General features: G+C 43.1%; 1 protein-coding gene across 1 annotated transcript; it reads left to right on the top strand.

Annotated features, from left to right (window-relative positions):
- Nucleotides 1–1,681: 1,681 nt before the first annotated feature.
- On the top strand, nt 1,682–16,843 carry slc7a10b (solute carrier family 7 member 10b). The gene is made up of 11 exons (XM_083762345.1): nt 1,682–1,960; nt 4,581–4,785; nt 6,203–6,354; nt 9,326–9,451; nt 10,368–10,521; nt 11,098–11,221; nt 11,721–11,824; nt 13,294–13,390; nt 13,786–13,935; nt 15,181–15,358; nt 16,501–16,843. Exons 1-11 carry the CDS (start codon nt 1,720–1,722, stop codon nt 16,629–16,631), a joined length of 1,662 nt encoding a protein of 553 aa, XP_083618471.1. The 5' UTR covers nt 1,682–1,719; the 3' UTR covers nt 16,632–16,843.
- The last annotated feature ends 5,489 nt before the right edge of the window (nt 16,844–22,332 follow it).

The following is a 22,332-nucleotide window of genomic DNA, read 5'->3' as shown; positions in this document are numbered from 1 at the left end:
ATGTGCAGAGCACTCCAGTGTGATGTCCCTCTCAGCACGGTGTCCTCCAGTGTGATGTCCCTCTCAGCTCGGTGTCCCCAGGGTGTCCTCCAGTGTGATGTCCCTCTTAGCACGGTGTCCCCAGGGTGTCCTCCAGTGTGATGTCCCTCAGCACGATGTCCCCAGGGTGTCCTACAGTATGATGTCCCTCTTAGCACGGTGTCCCCTGCAGGGTGTCCTCTAGTGTGATGTCCCTCTCAGCACGGTGTCCCCTGCAGGGTGTCCTCCAGTGTGATGTCCCTCTTAGCACGGTGTCCCCAGGGTGTCCTCCAGTGTGATGTCCCTCTCAGCTCGGTGTCCCCAGGGTGTCCTCCAGTGTGATGTCCCTCTCAGCACGGTGTCCCCAGGGTGTCCTCTAGTGTGATGTCCCTCTCAGCACGGTGTCCCCTGCAGGGTGTCCTCCAGTGTGATGTCCCTCTCAGCACGGTGTCCCCTGCAGGGTGTCCTCTAGTGTGATGTCCCTCTTAGCACGGTGTCCCCTGCAGGGTGTCCTCTAGTGTGATGTCCCTCTCAGCACGGTGTCCCCTGCAGGGTGTCCTCCAGTGTGATGTCCCTCTTAGCACGGTGTCCCCTGCAGGGTGTCCTCCAGTGTGATGTCCCTCTTAGCACGGTGTCCCCTGCAGGGTGTCCTCCAGTGTGATGTCCCTCTTAGCACGGTGTCCCCAGGGTGTCCTCCAGTGTGATGTCCCTCTCAGCAGGGTGTCCCCTATAGGGTGTCCAGTGTAATGCACCGAGTCTACAGGGTGTCCCCAGGGTGTCCAGTGTGATGTCTAATTTATGGAATTTCTTAGATGTTTCTTTGATTTCGTCATGAATTAGCCTACTGGAACAAATCATTGCATTTTGTTTTTAATTCATGAAAACGTTAGCTTTTTTGGAAATGTTTTTTGGAAATGTTTGAAATGATAATTACAAAACAAAATTTAGACAGCAAAAATATACAGGGACCCACAGAAATGTGTCCGGGACCCACAAATGGGTCCCCTCCCGACCCAGTGGGACCCATTGGGGGGGAACCACAGGGGCTCCTTTAGATTTTCACTTCAGCATGACGATGCTTGGATGGAATTATGCCTGACTTTTGTCGACGAATTGAGACGTTGAGAAATGAATCAAATATGTTGGGAATTTAGGAGTGATATATGTTGTGTGTTTGTTAAAATAAAAAAACATGGTATATGAAACGGGGGTCCTTGAAATAAAAGTGCTCAACTTCGACCCCATTTGTAATTTTGTGCACTCAAGAGTTATGGAGGTCCTTGAAATTGAAACGTTTCGTTTGAGATGAGTGACTCTTTTCAATTCAAAGGACCCCTATATTCTTATGCAATATGCATTCATCTGGGGGCCTAAAGCCACGGGTTACAGTCAGAGTGGGGGTCCACTTGGTTCACAGTGTTCTACTCTAGCTAAAGATTATGCATGCTCTTTTTTTAGGCACGCGACACCGTGGTACCGCTGAGCATAGGTGCGGGGGAGGAGGAGGAGGAGGGGGGGGGGGTGCAGCAGGTCGTTAGCATTCTACCCTGGACAGCGACAGATTGTTGCGCATGCGCTGCCTATTCATTCTGTCATCAATGCCGTGTGTGTGTGTGTGAGTGTGAGTGTGTGTGTGTGTGTGTGTGTGTGTGGAGCTGAAGAGAAGAGACCCCGGGCCAGGGGAGAAGCGGCTTTGATGATATGGTGGCGGACATGGATGGAGCAATGGGGAACAATCATAAAACCAACAGCAGCAGCGGGGTTTGCTCCTCGCGGCGGTCAGACCCCTCGCTGTCGCCGGCCGCCCAGAATAACAAGCCCCCAAAAGATGACGGATCGACCCCTAATGATAAGAATAGCAGCAGCAGGCATCCGGACGTCCCGGAGAGAGTAACTTTGAAGAAAGAAATTGGACTTTTAAGTGCTTGCACAATTATCATAGGTAAGGCTGATATTGGGCTATTTATTTTGTGTTGGTGCTGAACCTGCAAAAATCTATTTTCAGTATTCTTATTTCGCACATCTGTTATTTGTCAAAACTTTTATAAAGCCTATAGCTAAATCTTTTCTCTCTTTTTTCCCCTCTATTGTGTAACATAATAGAATAGCCATATAGTCTGTAATCTGTTTTGTAATAGCCTAATTAATTGGGCCAAAGATGTAGCCTAGGCTTTGGTTTGGTCATTGTGCTAAACTTATGCAAAGCTCCCTTTCAGTAGCCTATATATCTGACGATAGGCCATGCTCTTATACTTTACACCTGTTGCATCAAGCTACCTCGGTTTTCTTTTTCCTCTCTTTTTTGTTGTCTGTTGTCTATTTTAACCGAGCAATGGCCAATAACACACTTTGAAATAATTCGAAAACCATGGGGAATCCCTCATACATTTGGCAGGATTACATAGAGGATAAATTGGGACAAATTGGGTGTCGCAGAGACAGCCTCTTCACTGCTTACGTGGCCAAAAATATCTTGTCAAGAAGAACATTAGCTTGTCAAGCAGAAGCTGATTGTTTGCCGAGGCAGAATGGATGTGGATGCATGGCAGTAAAGCAGGGCGTCTCAAACTGGGCTTCGGGGGACCCTCAGGTATAGGCTATAGAGACGTATAGCCTCTTGGTAACTTTCCACCACGTGTTGGTTTTAGAGCAGTTGATTGTCCATATATACCCAGTTCATCTGCATCATGTCACACTGAAGCATGCAGTTAATCAAATCAATTATGTTATATTCATTAATTAGAATAATTATATTTAATATATAATGATCCCTATTTTGGGAATAAAAAAAAAACATTCAAACAATTACCTTTTTGTGGGACGCTCCAGAAATGTGTCAGCCAAGTCTATATTTGTCCATATGGAACCCCCCCCTTCCCCATGTGTATATATATATATATATATATATATATAAGTTCAGTAGCCTATAGCCTACTTTGTCCTGCACCACTGTGTTAAGATTGGGAAAGCATCCATGTCATTTCATTTGAGCTAAAAAGCATTATTTTATACTTTGGCTCTTCAAAAAATAGCAGATATACAAGCTCACAGCTTAGAGCTTGTAGATCTGCTATATATATATATATATATATATATATATATATATATATTATTATTATTATTTTTAAGTGTATTTGTGCAAGTGTTCAAAATCATTTGAGACCGGTCGGTGGCCAAATACATATATCATTTAGGGATGAGTCCTCCATGAAAAAGTTTGAGAACCACTGAGTGATAGAAACGTATGTTTTTGAGGGCCGCTATAGCTAACTTCAGGATTTCAGAAATTACGTCATGTGGCAGCCAAAGTCTATGGACTTTTAATGTTTGAAAAAAGAAAAAGAAAAAGCGGCACCACTCGGATTTGGAAGAAAACAATCTGTACCCCCCAAAAGAACAGGGCCCCAGCCAAGTCTATGGACTTTTGCTTTAAGCAGTGATGTAATGTGGCAGCCACAGTGGGCACCCCTCACTTCACTTCTTCTAAATCAACCGATTTAGAAGACATTTGTAGAATCAGCCTCAGAGAAGTGATTGTGTGAACCAGAGTTTGTGTCGAAGTGTCCTTGAGCAAGACTCTGAACCCCTAATTGCTCCCGATGAGCAGGTTGCTGCCTTGCATGGTTTTCTCTGCCGTCTGTGTGTGAATGGGTGAATGTAATGCACAATCTGTGTTAAAAGCGCCTTGGATAAAGGCACTATATAAATGCACCATGTACCAAGTGAAATCCAACACTGATATCAACACAAGCCTAACAATCAGATGATCATCAAACTGACACTTTTAGAAAACCAGAGAGAAAGCTGTAGAAATAATGCAGAAGAGGAGAGTCAGTCAGTCGGCCCCCAGCCTCCCTATCCCGGGACGGCTCAGAGTAAATCATTGATGTCCAGTTATGTAATCGAGGTCTGTGCCACTTGGCTGCCTTCTGCTGTGCTACTCGCAGCGCTGTACCCTGAATGTTTTGAGAACTGCTGCTGCCCTGGGCTGGCCTGCCATCGACGCTTTCCTTATAGCCTTGCCACGTTGAGCTTGTAGTTCTAGGCTATTTTCACTATTAATTTATTTTGCAATATGGCTGAAGGGGTTAATTCACAATGTATGTTTTCCCTTCCTAGAAATGCAGTGGGGTCAAAAGAACAATCTTTGAAATGTAGTCGGGTGGCCTGAGAATAGGCCTGTTACTGTTAGTCTATATGATTAGATTGATTACTATCAGAAAATACAGGTTTCACTGTTGAACAATACACGTTTTTTGATATAACCAAAGAGACATCACTTACAGAAACCTGCTATTAAATTAATGTTGTTTGGAAATGGTAAATGGTGCATTTATATAGCGCCTTTATCCAAGGCATAGATAGACAATGACATAGAGCATTAAATGCATGTGCATTAAATTCACCCATTCACACACCGATGGTGGAGGAAACCATAGAAGGCACCAACCTGCACATCAGGAGCAATTACGGGTTCAGTCTCTTGCTCAAGGACACTTTGACACTAGCTCTCTGTGTTGCAATATATTTATACAAATAATTTGTCTTGTGATTGCTTACAGGGAACATCATTGGCTCAGGGATCTTCATCTCTCCCAAGGGGGTGTTGGAGCACTCCGGCTCAGTGGGGATAGCGCTGATAGTGTGGGTGCTGGGCGGCTGCATAGCTGCCCTGGGCTCCCTCTGCTATGCCGAACTGGGGGTCACCATCCCCAAGTCTGGAGGGGACTACTCCTATGTCACCCAGATATTTGGTGGCCTGGTGGGGTAAGTGTAAGAACTAGGGTAGCGGTAGATTTCAAAGGGATGATCCTCATTTGTACCCCACTGCATTGCAATACGAGATTTTCAAGCGGAAATACGTGAGGCACTTCTGAAATTAGGCTGTGTTGAACTATGATTGTCTCCACCAGGCCGAAGGCATGGGGAGAGAGTCTGTTTTGTACGTCCGTGTGTCCGTCCGGCTGTCCGTCTGTTACCAGCTAATCTCTGGCACCGTTAACCCGGTCGATGCCAAATTTGGCACACACACTCCCTGGAGGCCAACGATCTGCCCCAAATTCTCCAGAGTGGCCTGTTATAGCGCCACCAGGAGGCAGACATTTGAAAAACAATCGTTACACACTATCTCTATAGTCATGTGTTCACGCCGGATCTGTCATATTCCATCCTAATTGGCTAACATTGGCTTTCAAAGTTTGCAGGATTGGCCCGTTTTTAACAAAAAGCCTCAACACAGCATGCAATTTACATGAAATCTTTCACAGACTTTCCTATACTAGGCTGAGGAATATATCCCACCCTTTTCACATTGGCCTTTTATAGCGCCATCAACAGGTGGAATTTTGCAAAACACATATTCGGAACAAAATGCCTCAAATCATCCAATTGCCAAAATTGCCTTTTCACATTGTTGTGTCATGTTTATATGGATGGACGGTTTGTGTCCACTAGAGAAATAAACCCTGATTAGTGAGTCTTTATCACCCTGAAGGGGTTTATTTCTCAATAAAGATGCCCATCGGGAATGATGCCCGTTGGGATCTGGTTGTACAATTCCTATACCTGTTGTACCCGTTGTCAGGGTACCCGTTGTACCTTATATCCATATATGGACTCCATATATGGGTATAAGGTACAACAGGTAGCCTGACAACGGGTCCATATTATGGAGTCCAGGCCGGTCAGTACAATGATGTCATATTGATACCATTACGGTACCCCTAATCTCTCAAGAACAGATTCCGAGCCACGCCACTGAATCTGTCGTCAGGGCCCCACCGGAAGAGGAGGGCCTAAAGCCCACCAGAAATATATTTTATGGAATTCCTTTATATACCCAACGTTAGTGATGGTGTGACAGTTTTCAACGGTAGTGTTCTAGCCGGGTCTGTAAAAATATCCGATCTAATAGCTCACAACGTGACGCGTTGTGAGCTTGTAGATTGGCTATTTTCAACACAGATGGGTGTCATGATAGAAGGAAAAAGAAATACTGCACATGCAAGTGTAGAACGCTGGGGAACCCATAGATTTTAATTCAGACACCCGTCGTGGGTGTCTTAACTTCGGAGTTCACTAGTTTGAGTCCCGGGGAGACATCAATTAATTTAGAAAGATAGAAAACGCACAAATTCCTTTTTGGAATATGGACAGTTTTCAGCCGGCATGTCCCTCCCTGTAGGTTCCTGTTGCTGTGGAGTGCAGTTCTCATCATGTACCCGACCACGCTGGCCGTCATCGCCCTCACCTTCTCCAACTACGTGCTGCAGCCGGTCTTTCCCAACTGCGTGCCTCCCTACATGGCCACGCGCATGCTGTCCACCACCTGCCTGTGTGAGTATATGTGTCTTACGCGCATGCTGTCCACCACCTGCCTGTGTGAGTAATATATGTCTTACGCGCATGCTGTCCACCACCTGCCTGTGTGAGTATAATATGTGTCTTACGTGCATGCTGTCCACCACCTGCCTGTGTGAGTATAATATGTGTCTTACGCGCATGCTGTCCACCACCTGTGTGAGTAATATATGTCTTACGCGCATGCTGTCCACCACCTGCCTGTGTGAGTAATATATGTCTTACGCGCATGCTGTCCACCACCTGCCTGTGTGAGTAATATATGTCTTACGCGCATGCTGTCCACCACCTGCCTGTGTGAGTATTTGTGTCTTACGTGCATGCTGTCCACCACCTGCCTGTGTGAGTATTTGTGTCTTACGTGCATGCTGTCCACCACCTGTGTGAGTAATATATGTCTTACGCGCATGCTGTCCACCACCTGTGTGAGTAATATATGTCTTACGCGCATGCTGTCCACCAGCTGTGTGTGTATATGGGCCTTACGTGCATGCTGTCCACCACCTGCCTGTGTGAGTTTATGTGCCTTATATCACATAATGCAGGAGGCATAGGAGGATGTTGTGTTGATGAAAACGAGCGCTTCCAAACTCTGACACTTAAAAATGTCAGAGAAAAATAATCACCTGCATGGAATTGTTTGTTTGACAGAAAGTAGCTCATAACATGTCTACGGTGTATTTTTATGAAACAAACACTTTGCAGATAGAAAGATAATTCAAGCTTTCCATAGGCTACAGTTGAAATGATGGCGAGTTTAACGTTGTTTAATACAGGGACTTTTCGGTAGATTTTCTTAGATGTGTTGGCTGTAAAGGCCAGAAAGTAGTTTTTTGCCACTCAGTAGACGTTCCTGCATAACTTCCGGTTATGATGATCATGGTGTCACATGCATAGCCTCTATTATGGCTTGTCACAATCATGACATTTTAGTCATACAAAGAATATGCGATTAGTTTGATCAGCCATATGCGACAAAGTAGGCTAGGGCATTCATTCAAGAAGTTTAAATATGGAGATACAGGTTTCCTGACCGACAGAAACGATAGGCTATGCTTAATTAAAACAGATAATTGGGTGGACGAATGCTGGCTGGTCGAATGAATGCATTTCAATTAAATAAAAACATGGAATTCCAAGCATTGTGCTGCACAACGGTTAGGGTTAGTTGTGCATGTTCCTTACTTGAGAATCTGTATTTTTGAGTTATGTATGATGCAACGTGACTGTTGTGAAAAGCACTACTATTGAAAAATGTATGTGCTTATATAACAGACTCTTCTGCGTGTGTGGAAACAAATAGATGCCGCAGCTACAAAGCTATAGCACCTCGACCAAGTGTTATCTAACCATGTCCGCTCACCTTCGGTCTCCACATCAGCCACTTCCATGTTCACTTCAACACCAGGCTTTATTTTGCTTCATATTTTTCTCGCTCGTCGGACGCGTAAAAAAAAAGTACAAAAAGTACAGATCCTCGGAATCAGTTGCACCCAAAAAAGCTTGAACATTCAGTAGATGTTCTGTGGTCTTGAATTCTGATGACATCACCGTCCACAGGCAAATCCATTTCCCCGTGGACTCTTTGAGGCTAATTATTCAGAAAACCCCAGATCACAGAAAATCAACTGAATGTTCAAAGTTCAGGTTCAGGACACATGGCTTGGCCACGTGGTTCTAGGGGATGTGGTGGTGCCCCGGTGCGGCAGCACCCCACCGGAGCAGTCTCTATGGCACGCAGGAATGTGGCAGAATGAGGGGAGGGCGAGAGCCGATCATCCATCAGCGTCAGTGGCTTGCCTCTGACTCCCATGGTGGCCTGGCTTTCTCAGAGCTGTCAGCCGGGCCAAACAAACCGTTTCCGATGCGTGGGGGGGGGGGGGGGGGGGGTGGGTGGGTGGGGGGGGGGGGTGGGTGGGTGGGTGGGGGCAACACAGGCCGTAGACAAACAGGCAGGCAGGTCCCTGAAGAGGCAGGAGACAAAGGCTCACGTTCTCTTCACATGGTTGAAGTCTCCGGCTCCTAAAAACAAGTGTAAATGATGATGGCATCTAGAATGAGAGGGATCACGCGCAAAAAACAAAACACCACCTCACAGGCTATACTTTATAGGTTCTACATGACTTCTTTCAGGGGTCTTCAACAGGGGGTCCGGGGCCGGCTAGGGGGTCCTCGGAGTTACTATAGGGGGGTGGAGGGGCACCAAATATTTTCTAATGGATGCAACAAAAAAAATGTATATCAAAAGTCCAGAAAATTCCAATTTGAATTACTTCCTTTGAACGAAAATGATGACCTGTATCAAATTAATCTTGATTTAATTCACCAGTTTTATTCCCATTGCTGCTCGTCCTCCAAACACAGCTGTCAGCTAATGTTGATGTTGATTACATAACTACTCAGTTTTTAATCTCATTCAAGATGACATCCATTAATACGTTTTAAACGTAATCCTCACACTAAAATATGTATCTGAAAACATAGGTTAGAAATAATCCACGAGTTTTGCTGCCCATCTCTCTGTCACTTTGTAAACATACAATCTGCATGAGCGTGCATGCGTCGCACATGATGTAACAGAGCTACGTCCCATAGCCCGAGGGATGAAACGTTTTGATTGGTTCAAAAACACAGCTTTCTGTTTCAGGGTGAAACTTCAAAATTAAAATGCCGTATTTTTCATTGCACCATGGCCATTAATATATGTTTTGTAATAATAATCAAAATCTACAGTTAGTTTTCGACTAATCGTAGTGGAGTAAAAGTACAATATCTGCCTTCACTGACTGAAGGCTCCACCAACGAAAACTACAATATGACGTCACGACCCAGTGGTCACCGCTCACACAAACACATCTCTCTGTTTTTACTAACCAGAAACGATGGTCCTTATCACCTAAAACTGGAGTGTAAATAGGCCTTTAATAAGAGTGTCTTTCCTCCACAGTGTTCCTAACCTGGGTGAACTGCTCCAGCGTGCGATTAGCCACCAGGATCCAGGATATCTTCACCGTGGGGAAGCTGCTGGCCCTGTGCCTCATCATAGTAGTGGGTTTGATCCAGATCTCCAACGGTGAGATAGGCTACACACATCATGTATACTTATAGAATTGAATAGACTTTATTTGCCATTCGCTGCAGCTCCCAGGGTCAGCATTTAAACAGGCAGACGAGACAGAAAGAACATACTACAATACTACATACCACATGTATCCTTTAATAGTAATACAAATAAAATAAGTACTTCACTAAAACCAGTGCAAATAATCTATCATGATTCAGTTCACCTATCATGATCCAGTTCATGATTTAGGTGGGGCCGGGGTACATTACCTGGAATACCGGACTACTCGCCTCGGTGCTTGCCCGTTTTTCCTCCCGGAATTGTCACCAGTGAGGGGGATGACTTTGTAATATGCTATTGGCTGTTTGTATTCTTTTTGGACAAATATAAAAAGATACTCCTGTAGAAAGGCTATATTATTTTACCTATATTGACCCTATAAACAATTTAGTATTATTTAGTATATGTAAGGTTTTGCACACTCAAATGGTACCTCGTCAGATAATCCCCACATAGCCTACAACAACTTCTGTGAACAGACTTCACTGTAGTAGCTTTTCATAAATTATATTTGTACATGGAGCTTTTAGAGTTTGGAAGCGCTCGTCGGAAATCACTCAGCGGTCCGGCGTACCACCTGTTTCTGAGTTGTACATAATGCAGGAGGCAGCTGGACATTGCGTTATTGAAAACGAGTGCTTCCAAACTCTATAAGTCACTATTCCAATTTAGGGAGGTTGCATGCTCCATCCGAACATCTCAGGGGTAGGTGATAACTACAAAATGACCTCATCAGAAGAACTTTGGACGGGTGGTCGATCTCAGAACTTTCTTTGGACGCTCCACTAGCACCACTCGATGTTCCGACCGTCCGAATAATGGTCAATGACGTCAGGTTTTATGTGGTGTGTACCTACCTATACAGGACACTATGAAGGACTCACGCCTCAGGTGGCGTTCAAGTTCAGCACGACACCGTCGGTGGGTCAGATCGCTCTGGCGTTCCTGCAGGCCTCCTTCGCCTTCAGCGGCTGGAACTTCCTCAACTACGTGACAGAGGAAGTGGTCGATCCCCGACGGTGAGTATACAGTATCTCACGGGTTCTCAGTCGCCACGACTCATTTCAGTCATTTGGATTTCATAGAAGCCAGCATGTGTTCTATGGAAGCATGTTGCACAGTGAAGATAACTAGGTATATAGCAGTGGTTCCCAAACTTTTTATAGCTCAAGAGCCAAAAAAGAAATTAGACATTTGCCCGGGACCCAAACTAGTGAATATAGCAGATCTATACAACACGTCGCTACACGCCATTTTGTGAACTTGTATTTACACTACTTCTTCAGTTTGTGTGCCCTTGTATTCTTTCAAAATAGCGACGTGGCCCATCCGATTCTGCCCATTCCCCCATTTGAAAATATGCCAAGGACCCCCATAAGAGAAGGTTCTTACAGCTCTAGCAGTGATTTTCAACCATTTTTTATTTCAAGTACCCCCAGTTTGACATACTGTACATCCGCTGTACATCCGCCTTCCCTGCGACACAGGTCTCTCCAATGAACTGCAGTGGCCAATGAGGTATCTAGGTTTTCCCATACGTCAAAAGCATGGTTTTCCAGGATGAGTTTGATGGTGTCCATCTTGTCCCCGATCAGGAACCTTCCCCGTGCCATCTACATCTCCATCCCCCTGGTGACCTTTGTGTACACGCTCACCAACATCGCATACTTCTCCTCCATGTCTCCCGAAGAGCTCCTCTCATCCAACGCTGTGGCTGTGGTGAGTTAATCACAGAGACAAAACTATTCATTGAGTCTGTGTGTATTGTGTGTGTGTGTGTGTGTGTGTGTGTGTGTGTGTGTGTGTGTGTGTGTGTGTGTGTGTGTGTGTGTGTGTGTGTGTGTGTGTGTGTGTGTGTGTGTGTGTGTGATTTAGACTTGTATGCTATTTGTCACAGTGAAGTACATACAGTAGATGTATGCGTGTGCACATGTGTGGGGGGGTCTCAGCTTTTGTCCGATGTAAGAAGTGGGGTGGAGGGGAACTACCACTATAATGACTACATTTAAAGCAGCACTTTGTAACTTTCCTATTCTGCCAGGATTTGAATCCGGTTTGCTGCGCAAGTGTAGACATATCCTGTGTCTACTTTAGACATCACTCTATAAGTGATATTGTATTAACATAGTCTGATTGGACAAAATTGCATTTTATTCGCTAAAAGAAGTTACATAGTGAGGCTTTAAAGAAAGTTAAAACGTGTTTGAATTGTCCACAGACGTTTGGAGAGAAGCTCCTGGGCATGTTCTCTGTGATCATGCCCATCTCTGTGGCCTTGTCTACGTTTGGAGGGATCAACGGATATCTGTTCACGTCCTCAAGGTCAGGTTGTTCCTGTCTGCTGCCCCATGTCCACATGGATTCTAATTAAAGTATAAACTATATTCATTTTAATGGGTTAGAACTAGAAGTCACATTATTAACTTTTTAGGGCCCTAGATAGTCGTACAGGAATGTCACGCAAAAGTCCCGAAAATAGCTGATTTAAACATTCACAGCGCTATGCGATGCGATATGTCTATGCTATTTTCACTATTTCTGAAAGTCTGTGGGTTTTATAAACTAGAGGTCCGGGCCGCTACGCAGCCCTCCCACCGCCGATCCAGTGACATGAATCCTTATTTGGTTATATGGCTGAGTCATAGTGACATTAATCCTTATATGGTTATGGCTGGTTCCATTAAGCCAATTTTAACATAAGATATTGTACTATTTACTAAAAGCATGTTTACTGCCCAGGACAGAAATTCCGTCTTTTGAAGGCCATCTGTTGACTGCCCAGGACAGACATGTTCCGTCTTTTAAAGGGACACTTCACCCTTTTTGCAAAAAGATATATGTTAATGACGTTTAGAAGCTTTAGAACACTTTCCTGGGGGTCTTTATGTGTGTAATATGTGGTTTTAGATATTTTAGATTGTAGCAGTGAGCCTGTTGGCTCTGATGTCATGGACACTGGGCTCACTTCCTTCCTGGACTACATGTTGTCTCAGTAAGACAGCTCTCCCCCTATCCACAAGGAGGAGCAGTGCACCAAAGAATTATGGGAATTGTAGTCCAGGAAGGTAGTGAGACCAGTGTCCATGACATCAGAGACAACAGGCTCACTGCTACAATCTAAAATATCTAAAACCACATATTACACACATAAAGACCCCCAGGAAAGTGATCTAAAGCTTCTAAACGTCATTAACATATATTTTTTTGCAAAAAGGGTGAAGTGTCCCTTTAAGCTTTTTAATTGTTTGATATCGGCGAGCGTTACACTACAGTCTGAGCACGTCTGTTGTGCAACTTTCAAAACCACTTCCGGTTTGGTCCGTCATCAAAAGTGTTCCCCTTCTCCAGTTTAGTGGTCGGGAGGGAAAATCTCTGAATCTAAATCACAGATTACGGTTCTAATCAAAAGCAGTGTTTTTGACGGGCCATCGCGGTCCCCTCGCTAGCTGCGGTAGAATAATTCATGCCTCGGGCGGTCAGCGATCGTCGAATCTGCGAATGTTTCGGTTAGATGTGAAGCTGCAACTAGCTGGGCAAGATCTATGTATGGTTCCAACTGACACTGGGCAGTTAAAGTGTTTTGCAAGTCTTTTTGTTTATTTGTTCTCTATTTCCTGAAAAATAATAGTTTCCAGCTGACAGAAACAGTGTGTGTGTGTGTGTGTGTGTGTGTGTGTGTGTGTGTGTGTGTGTGTGTGTGTGTGTGTGTGTGTGTGTGTGTGTGTGTGTGTGTGTGTGTGTGTGTGCGTGCGTGTGTGTGTGTGTGTGTGTGTGCGCGTGTGGACGTGCAGATTATGTTTTTCTGGAGCTAGAGAGGGACATCTACCAAGTCTGTTGGCCATGATTCACCTCAAGAACTGCACTCCCATTCCCGCCCTTCTAGTCTGTGTATGTTTCATTCTTTTTTGGGAGGAGAATTTAACTCTCAAGAGTAAAATTATTGTTAAACATCTGCAATAGGCCTGAAGAATTAGTTATTTTGATCAACGTTTGCCTGTTATCTCTCCTATGGTACAGCATGGAAAAGTGGACATATTCTTTAGTTTTGGGTCTGCAAGGCTAAATGTCATCAAATGGTGGACAGTGGCTTAAATGCCAAATAAATAATGGGCCTTGATGTGAAAAGGGTTGAAAACCACTGCATATAATAATAATAATAATAATAATAATAATAAATGTAATAATAATAATAATAATATATTATATGTTGTTGTTCGTTCATTCAGTGCACTGCCACCCAGTGGTGATCCTGTGCATTGTGTGTGTGTTGTTCATTCATTCAGTGCACTGCCACGGTGGTGATCCTGTGCATCGGGGAAACGCACAACCTGATCAACTACGTGTCCTTCATCAACTACCTGTCCTATGGGGTGACCATCGCTGGCCTGCTCTACTACCGCTGGAAGAAACCCAACCTCTACAGGCCTATTAAGGTAGCCTGGAAACCAGACCAATCTGCCAGGGGGGGGGAAACATCCCTGGGAGATTGGTCTGGCACTCCTCAGTTTGAAATACATTTTGGTCACCCCAGAGTTGTGGGTGACCAATCAGAGCCCACTATTGTGGCGATCTGCGCCTTTAACCATGTCTGCCACATCACCCGTTCCCACGCTCTCACGGAAGTTTGTGAATGAATCAAAGGAACTGAGCGCGTATAGACGCAGCCCCCTGTCAGACTCTGCGTGTGAGGCTAGCGCTGTGCTATGTGCTGTTAATATGACCTGTCTCCTGCTGTCCATATACTATAGTGGCCTACCCACGGCCCGTGAAAGCAGTGAAATTTAGCCTTTATCCACGCAAGACGCGATTTGGATCGTGTCGTCTCTTCCCGATCGAGCAGCAGACGTTTCCATCTCGCCTGTCAGCTGTCAGTGGGTTCCTGGGCTAAGGTAACACCAGTTCATGACAGCGGAGCTAGCTGTCAGTGGTTACGTGGATATCTCGGGACGGATTTGGGGGAATTAAGACCCCATTCAACGTTCCACTATTGGGAAAGTCCCTTTACCAGTGAGTACTGACGTGCCGACTCTGACACGAGTGACGTGACTGGTTACCGTTTTCTATAATTTACGAGGGTTGACCGGGAAGTGTACGCGCCATTCATTTACACTGTTGACTGTGTGTGTGTGTATTGCACGTCCACTCGTCCAGTGACGTCCTTGGAACTGTATAAAACATTGGAACATTTGACTGTGGGAAAACAAAGGAACCTTATAACATTTTGGGTTGGTTGCACTGTTGAATATAATGAAGTTCTCTTTGTGTGTATTTTCTTTATGCTGCATATGGTTGTGTGTGAATTGTTTGCTAGGGGTCGATACAATTGTTCGTCAATCCCTTGTACGGTGTTCGGGGCTATTATTATTATATAACCCGATTTGTCAGACTGACTGGCACCCAGACGCTCGTCCCAACAAACTACTACACTATTCAAAGCAAGACTTTTTTGCTGTGATGTTAGACTCCGTTTGTAACAGGCCCTTATAAGAGTCGTATAGTAAATAAGTGTCATATTGTACATGCATATTTTGAAGAAAAACCGTAAGAGGTGACATTGGTCTTATGCCACGGACAAGACCAAGTCTTTTCCACGGACACATTATTTTGTCTGTGTACGCTGTAGGGACCCCTGCCTATTACTATGACCCCTGCCTATTACTATGACCCCTTCCCATCAGGTGCACCTGCTGGTCCCGGTGTGCTACCTGCTGTTCTGGGCCCTCATGCTAGCCTTCAGCCTGCACTCGGAGCCTCTGGTGTGTGGTGTGGGTCTGGTCATAATGCTCACCGGCGTGCCCGTCTACTTCCTGGGAGTGCACTGGAAGCACAAGCCAAAGTGTATCTACGACTTCATCGGTGAGTGTCCCCACGCAGGCAGTGGTGGGGAAAAAAGTATTCACATTTCTTTTTTACTTTTAGGACTGAGAAATGTCTTCTAAATCATGACAGTTTTCTGAAAAACCTATGTTTCTATGTCAGTGATGCTCAAACTATTTCATGTCAAGGACCCCCAGCATTATCTGTATTTGGCCACGGACCCCCATCTGAAAATATGTTGTTTCAGGCAAAAGGGACCCTCCAGAAGCAAAGATTTGAGTTAAAAACGCCTGCTCTGAAAGAATATATTCAAAGATTTGCACCACATTTTCACGATTTTTCAAAAATAGCAGATCTACAAGCTCGTATCGTGGCACTCGGTGTGCGTTATGAGCTTGTAGATCTGCTATTTTTCAATAGCTAAAGTATAACATAATGCTTAAAACACCAAAAGGGGTTCCCTGTAGTCTACGTTTTGTTTGTGTGTAGATGACTACGGTACTTCATATCGCTGCTACAGTGTAGTTGTAGTAGAATTGTAGAAATGTAGTACAATTTTGTTTTGTCTGTCTCTACTGTTTTTCATTTATTATTATTAATACTGGCCGGCGGTCGGATTTTATTTATTTATTGAACAATACCAAATACTGTCATGATTATGACAGTCATGTTTCAGGGCTAGTGTTTTACTAGCGTAACGATGGCGTTTCCTCACAGCGTGACAGTCATGTTTCAGGGCTAGTGTTTTACTAGCCTAACGATGGCGTTTCCTCACAGCGTGACAGTCATGTTTCAGGGCTAGTGTTTTAGCATAACAATGTATTTTCCTCACAGCGTGACAGTCATGTTTCAGGGCTAGTGTTTTAGCATAACGATGTATTTTCCTCACAGAGTGACAGTCATGTTTCAGGGCTAGTGTTTTAGCATAACAATGTATTTTCCTCACAGCGTGACAGTCATGTTTCAGGGCTAGTGTTTTAGCATAACAATGTATTTTCCTCACAGCGTGACAGTCATGTTTCAGGGCTAGTGTTTTAGCATAACGATGTATTTTCCTCACAGAGTGACAGTCATGTTTCAGGGCTAGTGTTTTAGCATAACGATGTATTTTCCTCACAGAGTGACAGTCATGTTTCAGGGTCATATTTCACTAGCGTAACGATGTCATCCCCCGCATGCAGAGTGGGCGACGTACGTGGGCCAGCGTCTGTGCTTCGTGGTGTTCCCCCACGTCGACCCCATCGAGCTGAACCCTCCCTCGGAATGGACTGACAAATCTTCAGGCAGGAGCAGTATGTCGGCCAACTCCTAATGTTTTGCCTTTTCTCTCTCGTATTTCCGTCACTGTATTATTATTATTATTATTATTACAGACACACGGTTCCTTTTATTGGAACCTATAGCTGGGCCAACAATCTTTTACAGCCGTGTGTGTTCTCAGTCACGGACGGGGCGGGCCGCCACCTGCACTTTTTGTGCCTCTCTCACGTTCCTAGTAAGTGGTCAAGTACGACAAACCCTAATGCCAACGGCATCGTAATTGTGTTTTATTTTTATGGACTTCACTTCTCCCTTTTCCAGTATAGAGCAGTGGTTCTCAAACTTTTCATGCATCATAAGAACTACCACACTGTATAATTGTATACGTTCCCGAAATAACAAACGGAGTCGAGCGATTAACTCGTATCATTATGAAGCATCAACTAACAATGAAAATGTACAAATATATCCTAAGAGTGCGGATGTACGGTGCCACCTATAAATCGACTACAATTATGCTCAGGCTTAAAACGTACCTAATGACTACATCTGCCATTACACATGTGGCACCACTGTTGTTGCATTGGCCTTTTTTTATTCTGTAGGAGAGTAAGTACATTTTATTTCTGTCCATTTAAAAGATCATACATCAGGGCCAGTTGTAGCCTTCCCCACTCAGGTGGGCAGGACCAAAATATAAGAGGCGACCACGCCATGCGGCATGGTCAATTTATTTTTGGGGTTGTCAAATCCCCGAATACCCCCGAAATGCCTGGAAAACGATGCTATCATCATATCTGTTTATCTATCTATCCGTCCATCTTCTCCTTCTTTCACCAACAGTTACAGTAGTCAACCCAATTTCCATCAGCACTGCAGCAGCACTGATGGCAAACGCATTCAGGTGTGTCTAAATTTCTCAAAAAATGCTGCCCACCCAATCAGAAATGATAAATGTTACAGATATTTTGTGGTATTTTTTATATTGGCTAAAATACATATATTCCCCATAACCTTTGATTCACACGTTTGGGTGGGCTCTGCCCACCCCTGCCCCCCCCCCTAGAACCGGACCTGTCATACAGGGCAGTTGAATCCATTAATGTTGGTGGCACAAAAAAGGTGTAGGCTGAAGCCGAGGCTTATATTGCCGACCCTTTTTTAACGTAACTCAGGTTGTAAAAACACATTTTCAAACATAGATTTTACAAGATTGAAAACATCAGACAATTTGAAGAAGCTAAGCAAGGCTTAGATTTTGCCTACACTATTTGAAAGGTAACACATGTTTCAAAACAAAATAACTAACTTTGATGTAACAAAACTGATAATATTGGATAAATTAAAGCAAAAGACAGACCAAGAACAGAAAGCAAAAGAAAAATATCAGTTTCACTAAATAAAATATGTTTCTAGGCTTCATACGTTTCAGGAAATCAGGCTTTTTGATCACATAATATGATTCCAATTTTACAGAATATAATATTCACTTATACTTATAATATAATATATATCACCACCATACTCTGTGGCAAATTTTCAGCAGAACATGGTTCTAGCTATACACACATATATTCATACACATACACACAAGAGGACGTAAAAAGAAAAGTGACCTCACTTTATGTCAGTCACGTTTGCACACTGCTGCTGAATATTTTGTCCGTATACAGTACTTTTTTCCCCCCCAGACCAGGTCATGGACATCCTCCTGCAGTACAGTACTTGAGTAAATGTACTTAGTTACTTTCCACCACTGTTAATTGGTCTGGCATCAGGACTTCTGTACTCATTCCTCAGTAACGCCACAGATCCCTGGCTGAAAGAAAAGTCAATTGAATTTTTGTGTGTTTTGTTTTGTTTTATTGTGCCTTACAGGGAAATTGTACTTTACATGTACTTGATTAACAGATTCACTGTATTAGTTTTAATATATTTTTGGAACGCCCTTTGCTTTGTGTATTTGTATGTATGTTTAAGAAGCATTGTGGTCTTCCATTGTCTGTGTTATTTTTGGTTTGTTTGTTTTGACATCAACAGTGTGAGCTACTTCCTCTCTTTTTTTAACCACTTTAAGCCCTATACACTTTGTAGTATGGCGAAGACCAGGCCCAGATTGGATGGTCTGGCAATTCTGTCAGATGCCAGAAGGCCTGGGCAGTCATGAGGCCTGAGCCAAAAAACAAAAAGTGGCGTCTTTGGGCCGGCGAAGACCACAAATGCCAGGGCCGATTTTCTGTGTCAGTCCGTGCCTGGCGAAGAGCGAAAACAGCAAATCTACAAGCTTGGCAATTGGAAATCGGCTGTTTTTGCTATTTTCTTGGGGGGAAATTCAAAATATACTTACTGTACCAAAGTGAAAGTACTCATTATAAATTTCACATTTAACATTGTTTTTTTTTAACAAAAAATAGACAATCTACAAGCTTGTAGAGCGGAACTTGTAGATAGTCTATTCTCGAAATATAAAAATAGGGCTGAAGTGGTTAATGTATGTTTTGTAGCCTATTAATAATCTAAATCTGCAAAGTATGCTACCAACTAAAGTTTTCAAATAAGTTTAGCGGAGTAAAAATGTACAATATTCGCCTCTGACACTATAGTGTAGTAGAAGTATAAAATATATCGCACAACAATTGTACAGTACTTTGAGTAAATGTAACGTACTTGAGTAAATGTACTATAGTTACTTTCCACCACTGAGAGACTAAGCTTTATATTTAAAAGCTGAAGTTGGGTTAATTGTATTCCTCCTTAAAGGAGATCAGGAAAAATACATCTGCAGCAAATGTCCCGCAGTGATTTCTGCACCGGTCATCTTTGTCTACAAATATACATTTTACACTGTAAATTATTTGTAAAGCATCTGGTGTTTACAATGGGTTATTCAGTACTTGGAAGTTTTAACTGAGATGTATTTTTAGAGCACTTTTTGTAAACAAGAACATAACAATTGCAGCACAATAAATCAAGTGGAAATTGTAAGTGAATTTATTGTAGTCTTTTTATTATTGTGGTTATTATTATAATGTATTATTACTATTGTTATTATTGTTGTTTAAAAGCCACAACTCAGAACTTAATGAATGGAATGTTCATTTTTTATACATTCTGTAAGATGTGAATGGGCTGTGGTATTCATTAACCTATTCTAGTATACTATACATCAGAATGTCACAAAGGGGAAATAGTATTGGCAATACGATTGGCAGGGGGCGCTGGCACTGTTCAAATTGATGAGCCTCACTGCGCTTGGGAAAAAGCTGTTTTTTCATCCTGCTTGTCCTGGCCTTAATGCTCCTGTACCTCTTCCCAGAGGGTAGGAGGACAAACAGGCCATGGGACGGATTAGTATTCCCTAATAATGCTGGTGGCTCTTCTGGCACAGTGCTCTGTATGGAGTACTAGCAAGGAGGGAACAGAGGCTCCCAGCTGTCTTCACCACCATTCGGCTGCTGTTGCTCTTGTACCTTGAGGCTGCCAAACCAGGAGGTGAAGCTGTAGGATGGACTTGACGTTGCCCCTGTAGGTGTACATGCTGCCACTTCCAAAATGTTCTTCTCTTCTACTGTCCTCATAAACAACATCTGGTGTATTAGCTGTGGCATCTGAAAAGACACACACACACACACACACACACACACACACACGTCCCCTAAAGTTCACAAGGGGCTATGTACAAAATTGAACTAATCTGTAATCTGGCACAAAATCTTTTGTTTATTTTTTACTTTTTTTAATATATTGTTTTCCTTTTTTTATTAAATGTTTTACCTGAAAGTTTAAAATAATCAAATCAAATCAAAAGATTTACAGTATATCAACATTTTCAAGACAGGTTTCCCTACACACTATGCCTATTTGTTAAAAAAGTCAGTCTTACATTTAATGAAAAACATATTCATTGGCCGAATGCCTGGTAACGACAAGGTTGCCAGAATGCCAGTTCGAACCCGGGCTTCCCCAGAGTTAGTGTCGAAGTGTCCTTGAGCAAGACACTGAACCCCTAATTGCTCCCTGATGTGCTGGTTGGTGCCTTGCATGGTTTCCGCTGCCATCAGTGAATGAATGTGTGCGTGAATGGATTAATGTAATGCACAATCTGTAAAGCACCTTGGATAAAGGCACTACATAAATTGTAGAAGATTTCTGATTAATTATCTACTGACTAGTCAAAGTAGCCTACAATATTTTTGAGTTGTGGTAGAATAGAAGTAACCAGTATTTGGGGGAACAGCTATAGCAGTGGTTCCCAAAGTGGGGTCCGGGGCCCCTAGGGGTCCCTGAGGGAGTTCCAGGGGGTCCCCAGCTAAGTGATAGTTAGGAATCAAATGGACCCTTACGGGTCTGTAACTCAGAGTGTACAAATGGAACCAAATGGACACGTTCCATTTGTACACTCTGAGTTAAATAAACAGTGATTTTATACATTGGGTGTCCCAGAGATGCTGTTAAATGGGGGCTGTAGCCTAATTCAGGTCAACCCGGGGGTTCCTTGAAATGAAAATTGTTGAAAATCACTGTTAGAGCCGTAAAACAATATTCTCTTATGGGGGTCCTTGGCAATGGCATATATTTTCAAATAGCGGGCTAATGAGTATGAGGGGTCCTGCAGTTGAAATCAGTGGTGTAAAGTACATTTACGTTGTGATGTGGCATGTTCTGTTCTCAGTGTGTGTGGAGGGTACACAAATAAACAGACAGCTAACACTTGACTTGAAGAGACGGTCAGAGGCAGAGCAAAGTTGAAGGGGCTTTTACTTCTTCTCCAAACCAATCAAGACAAAATTGTAAAACTGAAACATACAGAAAGAAGCACTAATTAAATAATGCCTATTTATACAAAGATTCAATGAAATAATAAACAGCATAAAAAACATACAATGTCCAAGCATTAAGTGTAATTCACAGTAACTCATTTTTTAAGTCACATGAAATGACTGCATATACTGTATAATAATGCTTGTAGATAAATGTAAATAGTTTTTAACCCGTTTTTATAACTGCACATTACTGAAATATGAATTGGAATTATGAACTAATTATGAAATTACAGCATGAGGAATAGTTATGAACTGTATCATAAAATCATGAATTGCTGTACCATATATGAACTCACAAAAGGTCAGAAAGGCTCACAGATGCTGAATAAAGCTAATAAAGTTGGCCAAACAGTGATATTGTCACATATCAATGCATGGAGAAAACACTGAAACTAGCATTAGCTTAGCAACCTGTATGCTAGCGTAGGCTTAGCACCAAACACAACTTGCAATGAAGAAATCAAGATAACCCAAATGGCTACAAAATCACCAAACATGTCAGAAATGGTTGCAATCAAGTTACTCACAGACGATTCTTTCCTAGACATGAACAGAAAGATTGAAGGAATACTGTAGCACAGCAGTTATACAATGACCGCAGGGTCTGACGTTTAGCTTTAGAATGAATTACTTTGCAAGGGAACCCAAAGTTAAGTAGTGTCCACCAGAGGGCGCAAAAACACAAAAGTTCAGTATGTTCTCAAATAGAACATGACACTCCTCGCCTGGTATTTGTTATCAAATGCCACTAACTAAACAAACAATAAATGAAACATTGCATTACTCTCCTAAAGATAGAGGTAACAAAAGTGAGTCCAGAACCTTGACTGAAATAAGGAAGACTGTCTCAAGACAGGCCTTTTGACCAGGACAGTGGGGCTCTCGCAACAGTCCATTCTAATAGACGTTGGCGAGACAATGTACCTGTCT

The sequence above is a fragment of the Protomyctophum parallelum genome (assembly GCF_964188405.1).
Source record: "Protomyctophum parallelum genome assembly, chromosome: 4".
Taxonomy (NCBI): Eukaryota; Metazoa; Chordata; class Actinopteri; order Myctophiformes; family Myctophidae; genus Protomyctophum; species Protomyctophum parallelum.
The sequence above is the reverse complement of the archived record's forward strand: the minus strand, read 5'-3'. Positions and strand labels throughout refer to the sequence as shown.